At 43.2% G+C, this 23,329-nt stretch overlaps 1 protein-coding gene and 1 long non-coding RNA gene across 2 annotated transcripts in view; one reads left to right on the forward strand and one right to left on the reverse strand.

Annotated features, from left to right (window-relative positions):
- Positions 1–424: 424 nt before the first annotated feature.
- Positions 425–23,329, reverse strand: part of LOC134677657 (uncharacterized) — a 38,355-nt gene continuing 15,450 nt past the window's right edge. Inside the window, exons 7-25 of the mRNA XM_063536118.1 lie at positions 22,514–23,202; positions 21,880–21,985; positions 21,344–21,501; positions 17,258–17,389; positions 16,148–16,257; positions 15,305–15,437; positions 13,782–13,994; positions 13,449–13,542; positions 11,326–11,441; positions 10,579–10,743; positions 10,067–10,225; positions 8,414–8,523; positions 7,998–8,121; positions 7,590–7,704; positions 6,881–7,107; positions 6,175–6,438; positions 5,616–5,711; positions 4,474–4,601; positions 425–4,018 (exon numbers count right to left, since the gene is read on the reverse strand). Coding sequence (XP_063392188.1) covers positions 3,976–4,018; positions 4,474–4,601; positions 5,616–5,711; positions 6,175–6,438; positions 6,881–7,107; positions 7,590–7,704; positions 7,998–8,121; positions 8,414–8,523; positions 10,067–10,225; positions 10,579–10,743; positions 11,326–11,441; positions 13,449–13,542; positions 13,782–13,994; positions 15,305–15,437; positions 16,148–16,257; positions 17,258–17,389; positions 21,344–21,501; positions 21,880–21,985; positions 22,514–23,202 — 3,182 coding nt within the window. The 3' untranslated portion in view covers positions 425–3,975. The remainder of the gene's footprint in view (positions 4,019–4,473; positions 4,602–5,615; positions 5,712–6,174; positions 6,439–6,880; positions 7,108–7,589; positions 7,705–7,997; positions 8,122–8,413; positions 8,524–10,066; positions 10,226–10,578; positions 10,744–11,325; positions 11,442–13,448; positions 13,543–13,781; positions 13,995–15,304; positions 15,438–16,147; positions 16,258–17,257; positions 17,390–21,343; positions 21,502–21,879; positions 21,986–22,513; positions 23,203–23,329) is intronic.
- On the forward strand, positions 20,541–21,966 carry LOC134677503 (uncharacterized). Its single transcript, XR_010100031.1, has 2 exons — positions 20,541–20,678; positions 20,963–21,966. It is a non-coding gene; the product is annotated as an uncharacterized LOC134677503 (long non-coding RNA).

A 23,329-nucleotide genomic window follows, 5' to 3' on the forward strand; every position in this document is an offset into this window, starting at 1 on the left:
GCTAGTCTGTGGCCATGAGTAAGCCCATTCATAATAAAAAAAAAAATATACCTTAATATAATTGTGAAATTAAATTAACTCTAGAAAAATATGCCATTCTCGACCAAAAAGGGTACTTATTGTCGGTCAATAAGGCTCTATTTCCATATAGCTTCAATTTGAATCGACCTTATCGACAATGTGGTACCTTTTGGTTGAAAACGTCACAAATCGACATTAAACTTTCGTGCGACATATTTTAAATTGTTTATACGACAACGGTTTCACTCACTTGAATTTTTTGTCGCTATTGGCGACATTGTGGCGACGGGCCCGAAACATGTCGCCAATAGCGACTAAAAATTCAAGTGAGTGAAACCGTTGTCGTATTATCATGCCGCGATCAGAAAGGGATTAGAAATAACAGATTTCCATACACTTACGTCAAAATCAATATGGATTGACAGCTATCTCAATCCCTTTCTAATCGCGATTCAGTAATAAACAACGTCACAAATGTTTATGGGAACTAGCACAAATTACAGGGGAAATGGGAAAACTTGATCCTAGGGAGAATGGGTTCCCTAAATTATAAAATGAATGAGTGTAAAGTATCCGTGCATTTACGAAATAAATAAATATGAAATATGAAAATAATTTTTAAATATATCTAAAATAGTAATTCTCATACTCATACTCATAATCTTTATTGCATATCACATTGTATCTTAACCTATTACATAGAATTGTGTACAACATGACACCCTGTAGGGCACAGCAAACAGTTTATTCAAGAGGAGATCGAGTTTTTTGTACAATTAGATTATGTATATTAGTGATTATATATGTTTATTAGGTAGGTATATTATTTATTATATAGGTGCTTTATTAATTGCAGTTATTGGTCGTGAAAAAATTCATTTAAAGTATAGTAAGCTTTTTCTATTAAGTGATCTTTTAGTTTTTTAAAGAATTCATTGTCGGACTTGGTGTTATTTATTTCGTTACTAATTTTATTGAATATTTTTATTGCCATTGAGTTAGGATATTCTAATTCTACTGCGTTGTCAAAAACGGAACCGTATAGCGATGTGTTACTTTTCGGAGAGTATTTATTTATTGGCAATTAAAGGGTTTTTAATTTAGGTGACCAAATCTCCCCAGTCTCCCCTAATTTGTTACAATATCGTACTAAACTAATACATTTAAAATACTGCCCTTGTAAATTGACAAACGTGACTACACCTAAAGAAAACTCACGTCTAAAAATATCGATACGGAAATAGTTCCAAAAATATGTATACACCACCTCAATATATAGGCAATAACCAATAAGGTCGTGTATACATATTTTTGGCACTTTTTCCGTATCGATATTTTTAGACGTGATTGTACAACAGCAAATGTATTTTATCCTAAAATCAAACATTATAAAAAATTACTTAATGTAACATTAATATAGTGAGTTATGTACTTTTTACTATGACCTATAACAAAAAATTAGAAAAAAAAAGCTTTTTTACCACTTATAATGCAATCACTAAGGTTTCTATGAAATTAAAAACAAATAATCTTAAATTCTCTTCGATTGTCAATCTAAAATAAATCTATACCTTGGACGGTACGTGTAGAACCCTAGCTACGCTCCGAGTTCCATAATCCGCAAACATATAACATTTTAATGTAGTCTAAGTTATGCGAGTATTTATGAGTAAACTTTCACATTATTAAGCAATTAAAATATTGATCAATAACTAAAAAAAAATATTAAACAAAATTCAACCTTATTTGAGTACTCATATGGTGCACTATGGCTATGAACTTGTGGTGGTAATCAGAGAGTTTTTATGTTTCGCGTCTCACTGGGTTATTAGTAAAGTCAATGTGGCTCATTCCGTCATAGGGGCTATTCCGTCCACGAGCGAGTTCTTTGATTTTCAATCGTAAGAAAAGATTTTTTTTTATGAAATAGGAGGCAAACGAGAAGACGCTTTTGATAGCTGAAACTAAACTAAGCAATCGCCGACGAAATTATCAATGTTGTTCGAGAAAAACGCAATAGTTCGTTTTTTTTAGCATTACAAAGAAGGTAAACGATCTAGACATGTCTTTTTTATTAAAAATCACCACTGAAAAATAAGTCACAGCAAATATGTTAGAATTATAAATCATACAAGATCTTTTACATTATTTTGCTTTCATAAGTAATGTAAACTAATTTTTAAAGCGTTTTTCAATACTTTTTAATCAAGGCTGCTACGCCAAGATTGTTTACCTTCTTTCTAATGCTAAAAAAATGAACTATAGTGGTCGGAGTAACCCCTATGACGGAATTAGCCACATTGACCTTATAGTAACATTAGTGATCGATGTTTGTATTTAATAAACAACAAACTAGTTTATTAACACTAATGTATACTCTGTATCTTCAGGTATTTAAATAAGAGTAAACAAAATCTACCCTCAAATGGCTCCTTAAGCCAGTTAAGGGTAGATCATAGACTTATAATATATAGAGACGGTCTCACAGAGCTGTCACTGTTGCCACTTTTGTTTAGTGTACGATTAACAATTTAACACCACCTTGCTGTAGCCATGTCGATAAAGTCATATCGAAAAACTATCGACATTTCTTGCAATTTTAATTTTACTTCAAAGGTTTGACGATATCTAAAATGAACAGAAACGCTTTTATTCTTTATTGTGGTTATCAGATCACAATTTTATCGTCACGCCCCAGCAGGGAACCAAGTGAAAGTTCAGATATTTAATTAAAATACATAAATACCTACTAAGATATGTGTTCCGCAATAATTGAAATAATTTATTATATTCTAATATATTTATTATTCATTAGCATTTCAATTATGTATATGTTTAACGAAGATATTGAAGCTTCAATTAATAGCTATTTTGTTCCGCTGTGTAGCATTTATCGATATATAACATGATTAAAATCGACTTTTCACATCCCTAAAAGAGCACACATACACGTTTTTACGCACACATACACAGCCTGGATGCATCAAAAAAGGCAACACTTGATTTGAAGTTCACCTTGTCAACAGTATGGTTGTCCTTTTTTGACAAATGGCATTTTTAAAATAGCGAGGAGAGAGAAATGATACTAGTTGCTGCGCCGTCAAAGAGAACAGAAAGCGTAGGGGCCTTGGGGTAGATGAAAACATTACACGATCAAGTAATGTAGGTTTAAGTCAGGTCGTTCAGTGACTGATCAAGGTGGTTTTGTATTTGGTCGGTTAACCAATAAATGTTATAACTACCTGAAAAATTACAAATTATTTGTTTACTTTTATTTAAATACCTAAAGATACAGACTATAATTGTAGTAATATAAAAATAAGTACATAGCTCGGGTATAAGCCATTATATGAATTGGGTGGTTTACTTTAAGTTTCCTTTTAAAAGGTTTTAGGCCAGTGCACACCGGCTGCGTGTGCGCAGACGTACACGTGCGCAAATATGTCGGAGCCGTGCACGCACACGTCACGCAAGCGGTGTGTCGTCTCTTATACTAAACTGTATATTACAACGCGCCCGTACACGCACCCGGTATGCACAGGATTTTAATGTTTTCACTAGTAACAAAACTGAGTCTGTCAAGCCATTTCCGTCAGTAGAAAAAAAAGGCAAACAGCCTCTTAAGGCCCAAGGTCCTACCTATAGTACTTATTCAGTTAGATGAAATTTAAATTGGAACAGAGTCGCATTTCTTTTGTTTCGCTCAATTTTCAAACAAAACCAAAATCAACTGTATTCCCTGCACTAAAGGTTCAAATTTCTGGATTTTTCATCTGTATGGCTAGGCCTTAGGAGGATATAAAAAATGTAGGCGCGAAGGGTTATCGTCCCTAATTTGAATTTCGCGTCTTTTCTATTGACATTGTTGTTTGACGGACTATAATTTAAGTGTCATGACTGAATGGTCAAATTTATGAACCATTTGGATTAAATCCGAATAAGGAGGGGTGTTATTCACGGTACGTAGGGAAAGATCTGCGTGACGCGACCGATCGCCCTGAAACAGAAAAAAAATATGTTAAACACAAAACAAAGTGTTATGTTATGTTGGAATGGGGTTGGCAACTGTCACATGTCTGCATAGATGGCGCCATCATAGCTTGCCCCTTTTTCTATCAGTTTTGGCTTAAAGGGCTGGCATCCAGGGTATTTAAAAAAAACAAAAAATTGACACAATTCTAGGGATTGACAGGACAAGCTATGATGGCGCCATCTGCTAAAAACTTCAACCGGCCAACCTCATTTAAGGTAAAAACAATGAAATTATATCGCGGTAGACCCATTTGTGGGCTACATCGGAAGCATAAACGACACATTTATGCCTCGCGCAAAAAATCTGACGGCTCCTATGCTGCCCCCTATAGTTCATACACTGGGCCTATAGAGCCACAGTATGGCTATAGAGTGACATTATGTTATCTAGGGTATGGAGCCACAGGGCGGGTGTCACACCTGGTGCCGCCGCCGGCCGCCAGCAGCAGCCTGCGCCCGCGCACCAGGTGCTCCGGGCAGCGCAGGAACCGGAACAGCGCCGGCGCAGACTCGCCGCAGCGGAGCGACGCGTCGTGTGACATTATTCCCTGAACACACAACACATACATATTAAACTATGTAGTCACAGTGTAAAAAGTACCAGTGGATATGTCGGCGGCCGATCGTAAGATCAGGCATATCGTGAAATTCCTAGGCATATCGTGAAACGTGAAAATCTTTGACTCGATCCCTGAGTCGACGGAGACCCCATTTCTGGCGGGCGTATTATTTCTACGCGGGGCTCCTATTTCTGGGCAGTTTGCCCTTCGAGCATCTGAAGCAACCTAACTAACCTATCCTACATATATATTGGTTTAATGTGACTATCCTCAAAACAATACACAGGAACATTACGATCTGCCTGATCTTACAATCGGCCGCCGACAGATCGACCCTTTTGATGTTTGCGCAAATGCCGACACCGCTTTGAACCTTAGTACTATCACGATACAGTTGCTTTTTAAAGGATATGGTTGCTTTAACACGTGGCTAATACGGAAATTAAACCGCTCGCATAAAAGAAAAACAAAGGCTTTTTCACCTCAGCAGCTCGAACAAGGGTACTTTGCTTCTTAAAAACAGTGAGCAAAATGCGTTTTTGCTCACTGAGTCATTTTGTCTCACTCAGTGAGCAAAATCGCATTTTGCTCACTTAGTGAGACAGTATGAGTGAGCAAAATCGCATTTTGCTCACTGAGTGAGACAAAATGTCATTCAAGTGACTTTTATAGTCAAATGTCATTTCAACATGCGGGGTCTAATACAAGTTCGATATACTTGGGTTCTATTATCTCTGTCCCTCTAGGTATGTTCTCACTGCTTAGGGTGAAAAATTTTGTGTACTACACGAGATAAAAGTTATTTACATCTCGTGCGCTTTTGAATCCCTTACTACGCTCAAGATTCTAAATTAGATCTATTATAGAATCTTTCGCTTGCACGGGACTCAAAATAAGCACTCGAAGAAATATCAAACTTTGATCTCTTGTTGTACAAATAACTATTGTTAAAAAAAAGGTGTAAAAAAAATCATTTGAGAAAATGCATGCTATATAGGGTACCTCGATGATGGCGGTCTGGCGCACGTTCCCGACGTGCACGGTGCACTGGAACCCGGGCGAGATGGCCGTGGAGTGCCGCAGCACGTGTATAGTGGCCTGCGAACAATATACACTCAAGTCAAGTCCAGTTGCACCATTCACAAGTGACAGACTCACTAAGGCCACTCAGCAGTCAACTATGAAATTTAGTAAAAAATATATTAAGAAAACTCTTCAATCACGACGCCGCTTTTGGAATAATTAAGACACTCGTGGCAATCACAAACATGTACGAACATGTCTGTAAAAGGTATAGATATAACAAAACAAAACTATACTCTGTATCTTTAAGTATTTAAATAAATAAATAATTTGTAAATTTTGCGGGTAGTTATAACATTTATTGGTTAAAACCGCCTTGGATCAGTCCCGGAATGGCCTGACTTAACCTACATTATTTGATCATGTAATGGGAGATTTTTGGAATGAAGAATGTTTCTAGAATAAAATCTAAATGTAAAAAAAAACATAATAAAAGTACATAAATGTGTGTAGGACATGTCCTGTGTGTAGGCCTCACCTGGAAGTACATGCAGCCCCGCGGGTCGCTCGGGTCCTCGAGCAGCACCTCGTCGCGGCACGTGCACTCCTCGTCGGACACGTACGTGTCCTGTGTGTAGGACATATTGTCCTTTGTGTAGGGCATATTGTCCTGTGTGTAGGACATGTCCTGTGTGTAGGACGCGTCCTTCGTGAGGGACAGCTCCGCGTTGGCGAGCTCTTGATAGACGTTGCGGTTTTTATGCTTCTTGTGTTTCGGCTGGTTTTGTAGGATCTCGTTGACCTGTTAATTGAGTGATAGTTATTAGTACATTGTGCAACGTGGGGGGTAAGTGAGATTTTGTAAGCCAGGTCTATAATTCCCGACAGCAGCAGGCATGCGTGTTCAGATATTTTTGAGCAACTTGGCCGCTCCGATATATGTAATGGCGACCGTACTAAATACCATATGTTTTCGTAACTCAACAATTTGTATGTTGATCACAAACAACGATCAACGGTATTTTAGATTCGACAGACTTTTATAAATAACCTTATAGAGTTAGACTAAGATAAGTCTACAACTATTTTGATAGCACACGCAGTGCAAGTGTTATTTTAATTAAACGACAAACTTCTATGAAATTATGACGTATAAATAACACTTGCACTGCGTGTGCTATCAAAATGGTTGCAGACTTATCTTGGTTTAACTCTAAGACTATCGGTTGCAACTGAAAACTTACCTTCTTACTCCTTTTACACTTCCCCGGCGGGCACCCGCCAAACGTCGGCCTCTGGCCTTGCCTCGGCTCGGGGGCCGCGAGCAGCACCATGCCGGGGCGGAGGCCGGGCGTGTGGCCCGCGAGGCCGAGCGAGGCCGACTGCCCGGCGCGCACGCGGCCGCACGGCACGCGGTTCCGGTAGATGCTCTTCACGGAGATGGGCACGAACTCCCCCGTGTCCAGGGGGCCTGAGGTACACGAAATAATAGAAATTGAATTAGAAATAATAGTTTAAAGCCCTATTATTTTATTATAAGCTCAATTTAAGAAGACGGTAATAATGTTGCCGGGTCATTAAAAAACCGGCCAAGTGCGAGTCGGACTCGCGCATGAAGGGTTCCGTCAAGTGCGCGTCGTACTCGCGCATGAAGGATTCCGTACTATTAAGCAAACACAACGTTCCGTACAACGGCAAAAAAAATCACGTTTGTTGTATGGGAACTCCACTTAAATATTTATTTTATTCTGTTTTTGGTATTTGTCGTTATAGCGGCAATAGAAATACATCATTTAGCTATCACGGTTCACGAGATACAGCCTGGTGACAGACAGACAGACAGCGGAGTCTTAGTAATAGGGTTCCGTATGGGTAAAATTCCGTTTTTAATTAGAGCTATTCGTATTCACAATGTTTCATGCATGATGATGACGTATACATTGACGTGCATACCTATGATGAGGTTGTCTCCCTCGTACAGCGTGCCGCGCGCCAGCAGCCCGCCCACGACGGGCCCCAGCGAGTCGCCGACGTGGAAGATCTCGTCAATTTGGAACTCGCACGTCTCCTGTAAGGGGAGGGTATTACAATTGGTGCCGTGACCAGGATGATCACTTACAACAATTCAATACATTTATTCAACATTTTTATTTCAACAATTGCGCGCGGGCGCAGGCGCGAGCGCACGGAGCGGACGCACGCACGTGGGTGCCATTGTAGATAAAACACGTCGTACGCGTCCGCGCCAGTTAGCAACGCTCATCCTACTTTTTGTAAACCCGCTCTGTGCAACCGCGCCAGCTAGCGGACAACCTGATGACTTACAATTTTCTTAAAACTGACTAAGGAAGATACACGTACGTGGTCTGGTGGAGGCAGTTCGGTGGCGGGCGGCTGCAGCGCGAGCAGGTAGGCGTGCAGCGCGTTCAGCCCGGCGCCCTTCACGCAGCTCACCGGGAACACCGGGATCTGCTCCGTCGTCGGCCTGCACACGTGATACATGCAATCAAATATCTTAGACATAGTCATAGAACAATTTTATTTAATATTTCGAGTACATGAAATGACAGAGTTAACAAATAGTGTAAGGATGCTTTCACAAAACGCTGTCTGTTGCGACAGCGCCACGCGCGGCTTATGGCAAGCCACCAAAATTGGTGTGGAACGGATGTACTTTTAGCTACCTGTTGCAAAACGACGAAATCGCGGAGTGAGCCACGCCTGGGTCAAAGAGTAATTAATTTAGTTAGAGAGACCAGCTCCAGAGAACAACTTACTCATCGTCATTGTCGTCCGGATGGTCGACACCGTCGATGGTGTCAAGTATCAGCCTCTGCGGGCCCACGCAGTTGCGGGCCATGTTCTCGTCAGTAATCAGGAGTGGTTTCTGTAAAGATGAGTAATAGTTATTTACGATACAAGTGCGGAAAGGAGGAAATTCGAAACGAGTGGCGATAAACTAAAACACGACCGAAGAGAGTGTTTTAAATCGTCACGAGTTGCGAATTACCTATTCGCACGTGTATCGTACAACGTTTTACTACTTTTCGTGCAATGTCAAAAGTTTAAAGGGCCATATGTACTGTAAAACGTTGTACGATACACGTGCGATTAGGTAATTCGCAGCTGCATGGCCGTCACTTGCTGACCATGCAGAACAGCGGCAGCAGCGCTATGTGCTGACCGGTGCCGCCGTCCCTGTCACACAGTAGTACCTTGTTGGCGGCGGCCAGTATGCCCTGCAGCCGCGTCAGCAGCGGCTGCACGGCCGCCAGCTCGCACTTGCTGACATCAACGCTATGTGCTGACCGGTGCCGTCCCTGTCACACAGTAGTACCTTGTTGGCGGCGGCCAGTATGCCCTGCAGCCGCGTCAGCAGCGGCTGCACGGCCGCCAGCTCGCACTTGCTGACAGCAGCGCTATGTGCTGACCGGTGCCGTCCCTGTCACACAGTAGTACCTTGTTGGCGGCGGCCAGTATGCCCTGCAGCCGCGTCAGCAGCGGCTGCACGGCCGCCAGCTCGCACTTGCTGACATCAACGCTATGTGCTGACCGGTGCCGTCCCTGTCACACAGTAGTACCTTGTTGGCGGCGGCCAGTATGCCCTGCAGCCGCGTCAGCAGCGGCTGCACGGCCGCCAGCTCGCACTTGCTGACAGCAGCGCTATGTGCTGACCGGTGCCGTCCCTGTCACACAGTAGTACCTTGTTGGCGGCGGCCAGTATGCCCTGTAGGCGCGTCAGCAGCGGCTGCACCGCCGCCAGCTCGCACTTGCTGACAGCAGCGCTATGTGCTGACCGGTGCCGTCCCTGTCACACAGTAGTACCTTGTGCGGCCAGTATGCCCTGCAGCCGCGTCAGCAGCGGCTGCACGGCCGCCAGCTCGCACTTGCTGACAGCAGCGCTATGTGCTGACCGGTGCCGTCCCTGTCACACAGCAGTACCTTGTTGGCGGCGGCCAGTATGCCCTGCAATCGCGTCAGCAGCGGCTGCACGGCCGCCAGCTCGCACTTGCTGACAGCAACGCTATGTGCTGACCGGTGCCGTCCCTGTCACACAGTAGTACCTTGTTGGCGGCGGCCAGTATGCCCTGCAGCCGCGTCAGCAGCGGCTGCACGGCCGCCAGCTCGCACTTGCTGACAGCAGCGCTATGTGCTGACCGGTGCCGTCCCTGTCACACAGCAGTACCTTGTTGGCGGCGGCCAGTATGCCCTGCAGCCGCGTCAGCAGCGGCTGCACGGCCGCCAGCTCGCACTTGCTGACAGCAGCGCTATGTGCTGACCGGTGCCGTCCCTGTCACACAGCAGTACCTTGTTGGCGGCGGCCAGTATGCCCTGCAGCCGCGTCAGCAGCGGCTGCACGGCCGCCAGCTCGCACTTGCTGACAGCAACGCTATGTGCTGACCGGTGCCGTCCCTGTCACACAGTAGTACCTTGTTGGCGGCGGCCAGTATGCCCTGCAGCCGCGTCAGCAGCGGCTGCACGGCCGCCAGCTCGCACTTGCTGACCACGCAGAAGAACGGCAGCGCGAGCGCCAGCAGCAGCCCTATGTGCTCCTCGGTGATGCGGGTGATGCCGGCCGTCGCTGAGATCTGACAAAAATGTAATATAAAAATACGTAAGTCTAGCCACCATACTTATTATTATTCAAGTGTTTTTCAATAAAAAAAGGCAAGATGCTAAAAAAACTATCGTTTTTCTTTGTTTTCCTCAGTATTCCAGGGAATACCGGTGTAATACCTGCACGGGCCGAAGCCAAGTGCATTTCATATTAATCAACCCGTGAATTTTAGCCATCTTCGGCTCAGTTGTAGCTTGTGTGGTTGAGTAATTAATTATTGTCTGTCTTTTACAAAATCTCAGGCCCGTCGGGTCCCGGACATTTGGGAGGCGTGCGTGGGCCGAAGTCAACACGTGGAGGCCTTGTAATTATTATTATACTCACGACAAGCATGGCGTAGTGCGGGCAGTACCCGGTCAGGCCGTGTAGCGTGGTGCGCTGGTACTTGCTGTGTCCGGCGAGGTCGAGGAACGAGACCAGCTTGGCGCTCCGCTCGCCTATCCTTTCTGCGGTCATCAGTTCCGAGCAGCCGTAGTTTACCACGTTACCCTATAATAATAGTTTATGTCACTGTGCATAATGAAAGCTCTCGTGTGATTCTATTATGAAACTCACTGCGTTCGTTTCATAAACCCACACTCGTGTTTTAATGCCAAATTTAATGGTGTGGTAATGTTTATGGTGGTCACAATGTGTTGCTCTTGAACGCATAATGGAGAGTTTATGATATATGGGTAGATAAAATAATAAATACATCACTACATCATCACATTACATTATTATACATCATTAGTAGCATGTCAAAACATTATTTAAGGTGCACTGGCGTAACTTCTCTAACTGTAAGTCCCGTCGTCGAGTTCGTATATTAAGTCGAGGCAAGCAACCCTCCCATCGAGTTATATATGAGATGTGTTCACCCGAGCATGGAACCCGAGTATCTAATGACTCAGTGAGTCCCGTCGTCGAGTTCGTATAGTAAGTCGAGGCAGGCAACCCTCCCACCGAATTAAATATCAGGTGTGTTCACCTGAGCATCCAACTTGAGTATCTCGTGACTCAGTGAACGAGTACGTTTAGCGAGACGAGGCAGGCAACCCTTCCTCCGAGTTATATATTAGATGTGTTCACCTGAGCATCGAATCCGAGTATCTCGTGGCTCAATGACGAAGTGCGGCCACTTTTCACTTCGTGCAGATGGCGGAACATGTTGAGACGGGCGCTCCCCCGCCCGTTGTCGAGTTCACCTGGTAACACAGAAATCATTTCAGGACTGTAAGCTATTTTTAGGGTTCCGTACCTCAAAAGGAAAAAACGGAACCCTTATAGGATCACTCGTGCGTCTGTCCCCCCCCCCCCTTATCTCTGAAACTACTGGGCCTAAAATTTTGAAAAAAATACACATATAGTACTATACCTGATGACAGATACCGTGATAGTTAGACAGTTGAAATTTTCACAGATGATGTATATGGGATCCTATCTCATCGCATAATAATTGATTGTCATAATGGAATGTTACGCATAAATCTCTTTTCGCATATTTTTTCTCCAGCTGAAACAGAAAGTATTTTCGAAAATATTTTGCATAGGTTGTGTAGAATAGGGTAGGTTAGGTTAGGTTTGTGTTATAATTTTTCAGAAATGTTAATATAGTGCGTCAAGCAAATCTTGTCAGTAGCAATGTAAAGCAAACTAAAGAAGGGCAACACTCAAAGAGTAGTATTGCGCTAAGAAAAGCAGCAATGTACAATGTACATCGAACCAAAACTTTTTTTTCCGCTGAGCGCGCCTTGTCACGTACGTCAATTCAAATTGTCACTCGCGGATTCTCTATTGAAAATGTTTGAAATTGTTATTAATACGTATGGACGGACAATTTAAAAGCGGTGTGTGATGTTGATAAAAATGAATAACTAATTTGAAGATTTCAAAATAAAATTGTAAGTGGACTATGCCGTTAAACAAGAATGTATGAATAAAATCATTGCTTCAGCAGGTAGATGTCATACTGGATTTTCATATTTTATTAGATTTCTCAGTTGGCACTGTAGGCATTGTAGGCACCTTAGCTTTAATTAAGCACAGACTTATTTAATATATTGGTATTTAATGGTGACACAGCAGAAATATCTCTTGAAATAGAATCGATTCAGAATGTAAACATTGTAAACCATTTGTAAACAAACAAGATGATGGCTGTCATTCGCGATCCACGTTCCACAGATAAAACACAGATGACACGCGATTTTCGAATTATTCGAACACAGTGTTGCTAACCCGCGATTTTTCAAATTTGCCGCCGTTTGCTACTGACAAGATTTGCTTGACCCAGTATATTTCCAGCACAATAACAATTATGCGAAATGAGTTTTATGCGTAACATTACATTAGGACAATTAATTATTATGCGACCCAATATGGACCTGATGTATATCTGTATATTTAAGTGGGTGCTCCCATACAACAAACGTGATTTTTTTGCTTTGTGCGCGAGTTTGACTTGCACTTGACCAGTTTTTAGAACTGGGATATAAAACCACAATATAGCCATATGGTATATAGTCCTCCTCATCGTTTTCGATGACGGCGACCCTAAATAAATATCATGGACGTTGTCTGGCGTCTCTTATGTGGCTGGCCAGGCCGAACTTGCCGGCGTATTATGGATCACTTTATCCATCTCTATCCACGTGATAAAACAACTGTCACTGTTTAACGACGTGGGATAGAAAGTGACAAACACCGTTTTATCACGCTGTCACGTAGACAAGAACGGCCATCATATCCGTATTGGTCTTAAATATTCTATTGCACGTGTGACAATAAAGTTGGCCAGCATCGTTGAGCGTGTACACGTAGGAGGGCTTAGGTCTCTCTTTCCGTAATTGGCGTTTTGTGTCTAAGCTTGTAAGGCGGTTATCCTCGAACATTTTGACACCGTTATGGATGGTAGAACGCCAAGATGACCTTCTTCCAGCAAGCTCCTCCCAATGCTCAGATGCCGTTGCCGTCAGATATAGTAACAGTCCAACTGAACTATAGGAGCATTTCACGGGCTGCCGTACAAACGCATTTTATTTCCTGTGTTTCGACTTTTTTTTGGGCATTTAAAGCATGCGATTATTGTTCTCTGCATATTTTTGACCATTTGTCATAGAAAAGGAACCTCTTATACCTTCAAAACTTCAGAAAATACGCGTTTGTACGGGACAAACGGAAGACAATTTCATGGAATGCTCCTATAGTCATACCTTGAGTGAGGACTCCTATTAGCGTAGACTTGCCGGCCTCGTTGGCGCCCATCACCGCCACTCTCAGCTCCACACTCTGTTGTGTATCCGCCAACTGAAAATATTTAAAAATATTAAAACCTATTAGAGTTAGACTTAGAAAAATCTGCAGCAATTTTGATAGCTTACGTAGTGCATACCATAGAGTATAGAGTCTATGGTTTACTAGAGGCGTTAGTGCAGCATTCTGGCGGCAGAACATTGCAGTAATATCCCCTATTGGTGTAGGCCACATGTACCTGTAGCGACGCGACGAAATCGCGGAGTGAGCTACGCCTGGTACACTGATCTCACCTTCCTGATGTACACCTCGGCGACGGCCCGGTGCTGCCGCACCCGGCGGGCGGTCACGTGGTGCAGGGTGGCCCCTAGGGCGGCGGCCATGCGGCGCAGCGTGTGCAGGGAGCCGCGCAGGTTGCGCGCGCGCAGCCCCCGCAGCGCGCCGCAGTCGCGCACGCCCACCAGGTACACCGCCGCGCCGCCGCCCGAACGGAGGCGCCACTTTAGCTATACGCGAAATCATGTTTCAGATGGGGTGTAATGAACAAACTTCATAAATAAACGTATCGACTTCTAACTCAACTATAATATTCATATCGAAACGGTTTAGTCAACTATAATGAAAATGACCAATCACAACTCAAGCTTTTCAATCTTGTACCTCACTTAGGCAACTCAGCAAGCTTTGTTGCCTAAACACAGTACTCGACTGAAAAACTCTCTATTATATCACGATTGTATAAAATACTAATTTTCGACTGCAATTCTTGAATGAAGATGTCGTATACCAAACCGCAATTGGGTACTTTTAATGTATCGGCTCCTAACTCAACTATAATATTCATATCGATACAGTTTAGTCGACTATAATGAAATTGACCAATCACAGCTCGCCGCGGTCAAGAGCACGAAACAACACCATAGCTCAAATTAATTATTTATTTTAGGTTCTATAGTAGAAACAATCGCTTCATAAGTCAGAAACGCGCATGTGACACCCTTAATATAGCAACATCCATAAACTACGAAAACCACTTAGCGTTGCATGTTAGTCTCCATAGGCTACGGTGGCCACAATCGGGAAAGCAATCGTCTAAAAATTGAATGTAGCGCGGAGCAAGTACCAGGGCCTCATGAGTTGCGAGAAGGTGTCGTTGACCAACGCGGCGGCCGGGGCGAGGACGCGGACCAGTATGAAGGTATCGCGGCTGCTCGCGTATCTTAGCTGTATACTTTTGGTTTGTTTACTTGTATGATTCTACTATAATTCGTTTTTTTTTGCATTAGAAAGAACTTGCAAGAAGATAAGCGATCTTTACATGTCTTGTAATTGAAAAACGCTTTTTAAAATCCAAAAACTATTACTTATGAAAGCAGAAGAATATAAATTATCGTATTAGATTCATAATTGTTACATATTTGCCTTAACTTATTTTTAAAATGTGTTTTTTAATTAAAAGACACATCAAGGTTGCTTAACTTCTTTCTAATGCTAAAAAAAAAAGAACTATAGTTTAAAGTATTATTTTTGTTGACTCTTAGAAAAAGTATTGTATACAATAGAGATATAATCAAGCTCTTCAATCTCGTACCGATAAGGCCACGAAGCTTGCTGAGCCTTAACACGGTACTCGACTGAAATGCTCTTCATTATATCACGATTGTACAATATACTATTATACAATCGTGATATAATAGAAAGATTTTCAGACGAGTACCGTGTATAAAACTGCTGAGTGACCTAAATGAGGCACAATATTAAAAATGGTGCCTTGGGGATTGGCGAGCTCTACAAAGTCAGGCCTAGGGCTCCGTACCTGCGTGACTAAGTGCTGGAAGCGCCGCTCGCAGGGCGCCACCAGCTGCAGCTTGTACTCCACGTTCCCGAAGCGGGGCTCCGGGGGCAGGCTGCCGTGCGCCTCGCTCCCGCTGTCCTCGGACTCCGAGTTACTATGGAACACAATTAATGTAATTTCATTTAAAGCAGAGACGCTAGAGTTAGGCCAAGAAAAGTCTGCAGAGATTTTTGTCAGTACACGTAGTGCCAGTGTTATTTATACGTCATAATTTCATAGAAGTTTGACGTTTAAAATAACACCTGCACTGCGTGTGCTGTCAAATCTCTGCAGACTTTTCTTGGTCTAACTCTACATATGTTCTCTTCTTAGTCGTGCACTCTTGACAGAGTGGTCGTGGTCATGTCACGGTCGATTTCTGCGCCACCGCAGCTCTTGTGGCTGCAGCCATGTGGCTCTGTTTTTGGTGGGAGCAATCGTTGACTGAATTTCCTGTGATGAACTTAACCCTTTACCAGGCTGACATTTCATAAATGACAATCGAATATCAGTCTTACTCATCGAAAATAGAACGCATGTTTGAAGTGGCGCATGTGGGAAATATATATCCCTTAGCCTGGTAAAGGGTTAATGAGGTCTGTCCATCGTGTTGGGGAGCGGCCACGAGATCTTTTGCCTTCGACTCTCCCTTGCATCACCAAGCGTTCCATGGAGTCCTCGTTACGAGTGATGTGTCCAAAGAATTTGAGAATTCGCATTTGCACAGTCGACGACAATCTCGCTTTGATATTAAGTTCTTTCAGAATCGAAGCGTTGGTGCGGTGTGCAGTCCATGGGATACGTATTATTAATATATTGACTCACGTGTCGTCGTCGAGGCTCTCGTCGAAGTCGTCGGAGCTGTACCACGGCTCGTTGTGGAGGTCCTCCGCGTTGAACTCGCCCGCGAGGTACGTGTCGTCCTTCAGGATCACCTGGTCACAAACAGATAATACTGGTTTATGTGACTGCTACATTATGAAAATCGCTTTAAGCTCGTTTCATAACGCACTCGTATTTTAATGCTTAACACTTTCGCAACCGGGCAAAAAACGGCGCACTACCCCAGAAACCGGTCGTCTATATCTGCGTACAAAACAACACGCTGGGCGGGTTGTCCGGCATCTGAGCAAACATTACGAGTGCCTACTAGGCGGGTTCTCGGTAGTCAAAGTGTTAATTATGTACAGTAACTTTAATTTCGATACTGGAATTCGACGTTACACACTACGCCTACCTTCTCCCAGCCCATACCTACGTACTTTTTAGTATTTGTTATTATAGCGTCAACAGAAATACATCATCTGTGAAAATTTCAACTGGACAGTACAACGTTTCATGAGATACAGCCTGGTTACAGACAGCCGGACAGTGGAGTCTTAGTAATAGGGTCCTTTTTATCCATTGGGTGCGTATGTATTATGTATTTCGCTGGCTCAGCGACCCGAAGTGGATCTTGGCCTCCGACACTAGATTTCGCCATTCGTTCCTGTCCTGTCACGCTATTCGATCTGACGCTTGGATGCCACACAGGTCTTTCTGGACCTCATCGGTCCAGCAGTCTTCCGACCGGACGTCTCCCAGTTGGTCGCCCCAACCAACCCTTTGGCACAGAATACATAATAGTACTACCGTACAGAAAGGACACTTCCTACAAAACCGAAGTTTGACAGCGTATCAGGGTTGAATCATGCTATCCCATTCTAATGTCACTATCCCTTTCGGCTATTTAGGGTTGTCAAAATTCAAGTGATTATCTTATCTGTGGTCGTGCACGCAAAAGGAAGTCAAGTAGTGCCAACCCTAATAATTGCTCGGAGCAATGCTGATGAGCCGAACGGAGCCGAGATCGAGCGAAGTCAGGAATGTCAACCCACTCCCTTTTGGGTTGATCTGGGGCGACCGTTTGGGTACGGAACCCTAAAAAACGCGTACCTTCTCCAGCTTGTCAATGACGCCGTGCACGCCGCCGCCGTAGTCGCGCAGGTCGTTGACCTTGTCGGCGTCGCTCGCGGGCGGCGTGGACGTCGTGCTATTCCACGACAACTCCTCTTTGGCTGGCGACACCTGGCAATAAAGGGAGTCAATAGTTCTTGTACAAAAAAATGTACCCACCCATAGAAAATGTACCAGCCAAAATGTATGAAACAGTCAAATCTTTTTTTTCGCGATTTCGGGCTTGGTTCCTTAGTAAAAGTTGCTCAGTATAATCCCAAAACCTCCCTGGCAACGGGAATGCACTTAGTTTTTGGTCACGCGTGTATATTAGATGGTCAAGCAGATATTTTCAGTAGAAAAAGGCGCGAAATTTAATAAATGTAGGCGCGAAGGGATATCGTCTCATAGAAAATTTGAATTTCGCGCCTTTTCTACTGACAAGATTTGCTTGACCATCTATATATGTATACACGGTGGCCAAAAACTAAGTGCATTCCCGTTGCCAGGGAGGTTTTGGGATTATACTGAGCAACTTTTACTATGGAACCAAGTCCTAAATCGCGAAAAAAAATTTGACTGTTTCATACATTTTGGCTGGTACATTTTCTATGGGAGGGTACATTTTTTTGTAAAAAAAATATATAGCGCGTGGCGGTGACGATTTCCATACAAATGGAACTAGGCCCAAGTCAAAGATTAAAAATGTTTACAAAAACACTGAATTTGGCATTTTGAAAGTATAAATATAATGTTTTAATGATTTTCGATGCGTTTTTGCCCTTTTATCTATTATTTATTCTGTTTGGGTGCAGTATGGATGTTCACGCCAAATCAACGAGAATCCATGGCTCGTTGTAATTAAAAAGGTATAAGTAAGTCAGTCAATTCATTCGTTCATTCATTCGTTGCAATGGACATTCATACACCCCGTTGCATCGCCTCTTCTTTCGATTCCTCGTCGCGAGCGGACGCGTGCCCGGGGCGCGGGTCGGAGCTGACGGGTCAAGTCAGCTCCGCCATTTTGTCCTCAGTATAATTGTCTTACATTATGCCGCGGCGGCCCTTAGTTAACAAGTCAGTAGCTTACGTATTAAAATAAGATGTATCGCTAGAGTTAAGTTCAGTTAATATAATAGTTCAGTAAATTCAGTGCCTTTCAATAACGACGTCACGTGGTCCTAACCCTGAACGGGTTCTATCCTCATCACAGCCGCTAGGGCAGCGACTGTACGTCCCGCAGCTGGCCGGAGAGCTGGAGTCGTCAGCGGAGCGCAGCGACGGCACACTCGACGGCCGGTAGCTGGTCGTCGCAGCCACGTGTCTCCAGGTCAAGAGTATACGGAAGGCTAAGTACTAGATCATAGGAAAGATAGCTGGGGCAGCTCCTATAGTACATGTGTACTTGCGCGCCAGGGAAGCGCCAGGAACCCATGTTGGTGGCCCATGTTTAGAGTAAGAGAGACGAGAGAGAGAGAGAGTAGCTGACGCAGCTGCCCGCCTTTGTCGTCATCATTTATGGTGGCTCATCCGGGGATCTAGGATTGCCCGCCTTTGTGCCAACCATTTTAGGCGGAACCCATGAGGGGACCGGCTCTGTCCGCATCATTTTGGTTGCCCATGAGGGGACCGACCTTTTGTACGCATCATTTTGGTGGCCCATGAGGGGAATGAATCAGCACGATCAACGGAATGAATCAGCACGAAGAAGAAGAAAAAGAAGGATCAAGAAGTAAAAAGAAGGTAACATATCGTTGCGATATTTCAAGGTTAGAGACAACGCCGAGGGTCATCGACGCTCGTCTACGAAGGAGAAGCACCGGAGCGGTCGCAGGAAGAGAATTCATATTCATATTCATCATATTTATTCATATTTATCAAGATTAATCAAGATTTCAAGAAATCAACGCGGGTCGTGCGCGGTAGGCGAAGAAAACGGCGGGTTACGTAACACGGCGCACGCGTCGCGTCGGCATTTCATCGGGTCAACATAATCATCGCGTCAAAGTAGTCATCGTGTCATCATTATTTCATTTGCCGTTAAATTCAGTGCGTACGTACGGTGCTCGAGTGCGGATTTACGAGCAAAAGTGAAAAGTAGATCATAAAAAAGTGCGAAGTCAATTAGATGGGTGCCGGCCATCTTTAAAATCGGAAAGTGCGTTAGACGATGAGAGCGCTCGCAGCGCCACCTTCCGGTTAGTTCGAGTCATCGTATCCGTTCAACCGCGGACCGTTCGGTCAACCGGTCACGGGACTCGCTCATCAGCTAAAGACTTTAAGTGCTTATTTCATTCGGTCAACCATTCATTCATTCTTCATTTCATTCATTCATGTCATTGTAACTGTCAACTTCAAGTTGTAAACATCGATCTGTATTGATTGTTATTTATAATCTCATATTCATTTGAATGGATTTAAATTGTTTCAAGTTAAATTCAGAGTGAGTTGAAAGTGTGTAAACTAATCATATTCATTCATTAATAGGAAATAAATACTCGTAAGTATTTGTAACAATGTCTCAAGTTAGTTCAAGGACATATTAAAAATACGTCAAAGTCAAATTATAGGTTATCATTCGGTCGCGGAGATTGAGTTGTTGTATTTCAAGTAGATTGAGACATTGTTATTTTTTTTTTTTTTTTCTGGCTTACTCCCTGCAATTTTGCACAGGGTGAATTTGCCAATGTCGGTGTTGACTTTCACACGTGAGGAGAATGTTCGGTATAATAATTTTGCATTTTTGGGAGGATGTAGTTGGGGAAACCTAAAAACAAATAATTGTTATGAACATCACAGACAAACACATGACAAATACAACGATTAGCAAAGAAGCGGGAAGCGGATGACAGAACGTTAGTAGTGCCAACATGAAGGAAGTGGAAGAGAAGAAAACGATATACATAATATAGAAATATAGAGTATAGAATAAAACGAGTGTAGATTGACATGAATTATAAGAATTAAATTAGAAAAGACAAGACATTATTTAGAGTTTAATGTTATTTGTTTGTAAATATTTAATTAGAATAGAAGTTAGTTTAGTATCCATGTGGCAAAGTAGCGAGCTAAAGCATATAGGTCGTGGAACATTTTCGGGTAATACATCGTACAGCGAGTAGCTACATTTTGTACAAGCAAAGAAGATGTGGTCCAAGTTGCCCTCATCCAACCCACATTCACACAATGAGTTCGCACGGACACCAATCATAGCCAGAAATAACGGGGAACATACTTTGCCTAAGCGTAAACGGCAAATGGTGGATATTACCCACTTCGGAGAAGTACGGAATCGATAGAACCACGGTTTTCGAGTAATTCGAGGTTGTACACAGCCATAATGTTTACCAGTCTCCAATCTAGAAATATCCCATTGCCTCTGCCATGTATTAAACATATCAGATAGCGCACAACTCAATAGGTCAGTACTGTAAATTTCCTGTTTTAGTGAACCTATCTCAATCGCCCGTTTTGCCCATATATCAGCCATCTCATTGCCTCTAATACCACAGTGGCTTGGAACCCATCCGAGAACAATATGTAGGCCCCTCGATTCACACCTACGTAGCACAGCTTTAATTTCGAGAATCAATGGGAATTTGGCTTTAAATTTTAATTGATTGCCTACTATTGCCTGCAGGCAACTCCTACTGTCTGAGAAGATAATTGTTTTTTTAATGTTATGTGTGTCTGCATATTTGACAGCCTCAAGAATAGCAACTGCCTCACCTGTGAAAATGGACGCTTGAGGAGGACATTTAAATGGAAGAACAATATTGTACCGTGGAATCCACACCGCTGCTCCCACACATCTTGCAGGATCCACCTTAGAAGCGTCAGTAAAGCTGGTAAGTAATCTTGCCATTTATCTAAAAATTTATTAAATTTGTTGTTTGCTCCTGGATCATCTTTGAAAATTCCTATATCTAATATGACCTTTGGTGAGTATATTAGGGTCTCAAACGCCACTTCAAATAAAGGGTTAGCACCAGATTGATATAAACTGGGGTGGATATTAATTAATTTTGAAAAAGAAATTACTATTCTGGGAAAAGCTTTATATGTCCAATATCTGCTTTCAGTGACCTCCAGTGCCAGCGCCTGCAAGCGTGGAAGCAGCAAGTGGTTGTTGTAAGAGCTGGCTTTGATCAAGAACCTGTCGGCTAGGTATTGTCTGCGTAGAGACAACGGCGGTTCAACACCTTCCACCTGCATGCCATTTTTGGGAGAGGGAAGCATAGCACCTAGTATGATCCTTAAACATTTAGCCTGTATAAGATCTAATTTATCTAGGCCATCCTTATTACAGGGTTCCATTAAAAATGACCCATAGTCTATATGGCTACGTATGATGGCATTGTATAGTAGCTTCTGGCAATAAGGATGGGAGCCCCACCAGACACCTGACAATGCTCGAAGAATATTAATATTTTTCTCACATTTACCCAGTACATATTTGTGGTGTGTGGTGCCAGACATTTTATGATCTAAAATAACACCTAGAAATTTAACTGACTCTTTATTTGGAATCATCACACCACCATAACAGACATCTGCATCAGGCATGGTCCTTCTGCGACTGAAAGTCACTACACAGCTTTTTGTTGGCGATAGGGTCAAACCATGTTCATCAAGCCAATCCTTGAGGTAACCCAAAGCTGTGTTCAGACTAGCAGTGGCTTTGTCCATTGACTTTGTTGATGTGTATAGGACTAGGTCATCAGCATACTGCAAGATATTACAGAAGGATAGGACAGATTGCTCCAAGTCGTAGGTGTAGATACTGTAAAGCAGGGGGCTGAGTACAGATCCTTGCGGCAGACCATGCCACAAAGTTCGAGGTGGGTAATAGGAATTACCATTCCTAATTTTAATTGACCTACCCATGAACAATTTGGTGACAATATGTACAATCTTCGCGGGAATGCTCAGATGTAGCATTTTTGCCCTGAGCACCGGAAGAAGGACATTGTCGTAGGCCGCAGAAATATCTAGAAAACATCCCAGCAGATATTCGTTTTTTGAAAGGGTTAGTCGGATATCAGTTGTTAAAATATTTAAACTGTCCATTGTACTACGGCCCTTTCGGAAGCCAAACTGCGTATCAGCTAGAATACCCTTGTTTTCCACAAACCATTCCAATCTATTTTTAACCAGATGCTCTAATATCTTTCCCATTGTCGCGGAAAGAGCAATCGGTCGATATGAGCTAGCCTCGTCTGGGTTTTTAGATGGTTTAAGGATTGGAATAATAACTTGGGTCTTCCAGTCAACTGCGATCTCTCCCGTGTCAAAGGCATGGTTTAGAATACCGAGCAGATACTCCTGTGAAGATGAATTTAGCTTAGACAGGAAACAGTATGGTATGCCATCCTCTCCAGGTGTAGTATTTCTCAATCCACTAAGCACTAGACTGAGTTCTGAATATGAGAAAGGCATGTCCAGTGAGCTCAAGGTGCCTGACAGCGGGGGAAGTAACAAGCAGGATGCTTCAGGGACAGTTGACGGGGCAAGTCTATCTGCAAAGTCTGACAGCCAAGGAGCATCTGTGGTGGGCATAGACTCTGGTTGAAATGAACCCCTGAACCTCTTTATGTTCCGCCATACAAGTGATGGAGGGGTTCTAGGAGATAAGCTCTCGCAGAATCCCTTCCATCCTCTCTTTTTAGCCTTTGCTAGGAAGCGCTTTGTACGTGCAGAGATTTTTTTAAAAGAAATGTAGTCATCTAGATTTCCGGTATTGCTGAAAGTTTTTTCAGCGGCATCTCTTTCCTTAACGGCTGCCGTACAGTCTGCGTTCCACCACGGGGGTGAAGGGATTTTAAGTCTAGCAGGTTTCTTTTTTGGGATAAATTTATCGGCGGACTCTATTAACACATTTTTAAATTTTAAATATTTTTCATCTTGACCCATTTCGCTCGTGTCCCACTCTTTCATACTTTCCTCTACAAATAATGCATAATTGGGCCAGTCTGCTGATTGAATTTTGTGTTTTAAAAGAGGTTCAGGGGACGGAATTGGAAGAATAGAAGAAGGCTTCGTGATAATAATTGGAAAATGGTCACTGCCGAA

This window comes from Cydia fagiglandana, chromosome 26 (genome assembly GCF_963556715.1).
Source record: "Cydia fagiglandana chromosome 26, ilCydFagi1.1, whole genome shotgun sequence".
Classification (NCBI taxonomy): domain Eukaryota; kingdom Metazoa; phylum Arthropoda; class Insecta; order Lepidoptera; family Tortricidae; genus Cydia; species Cydia fagiglandana.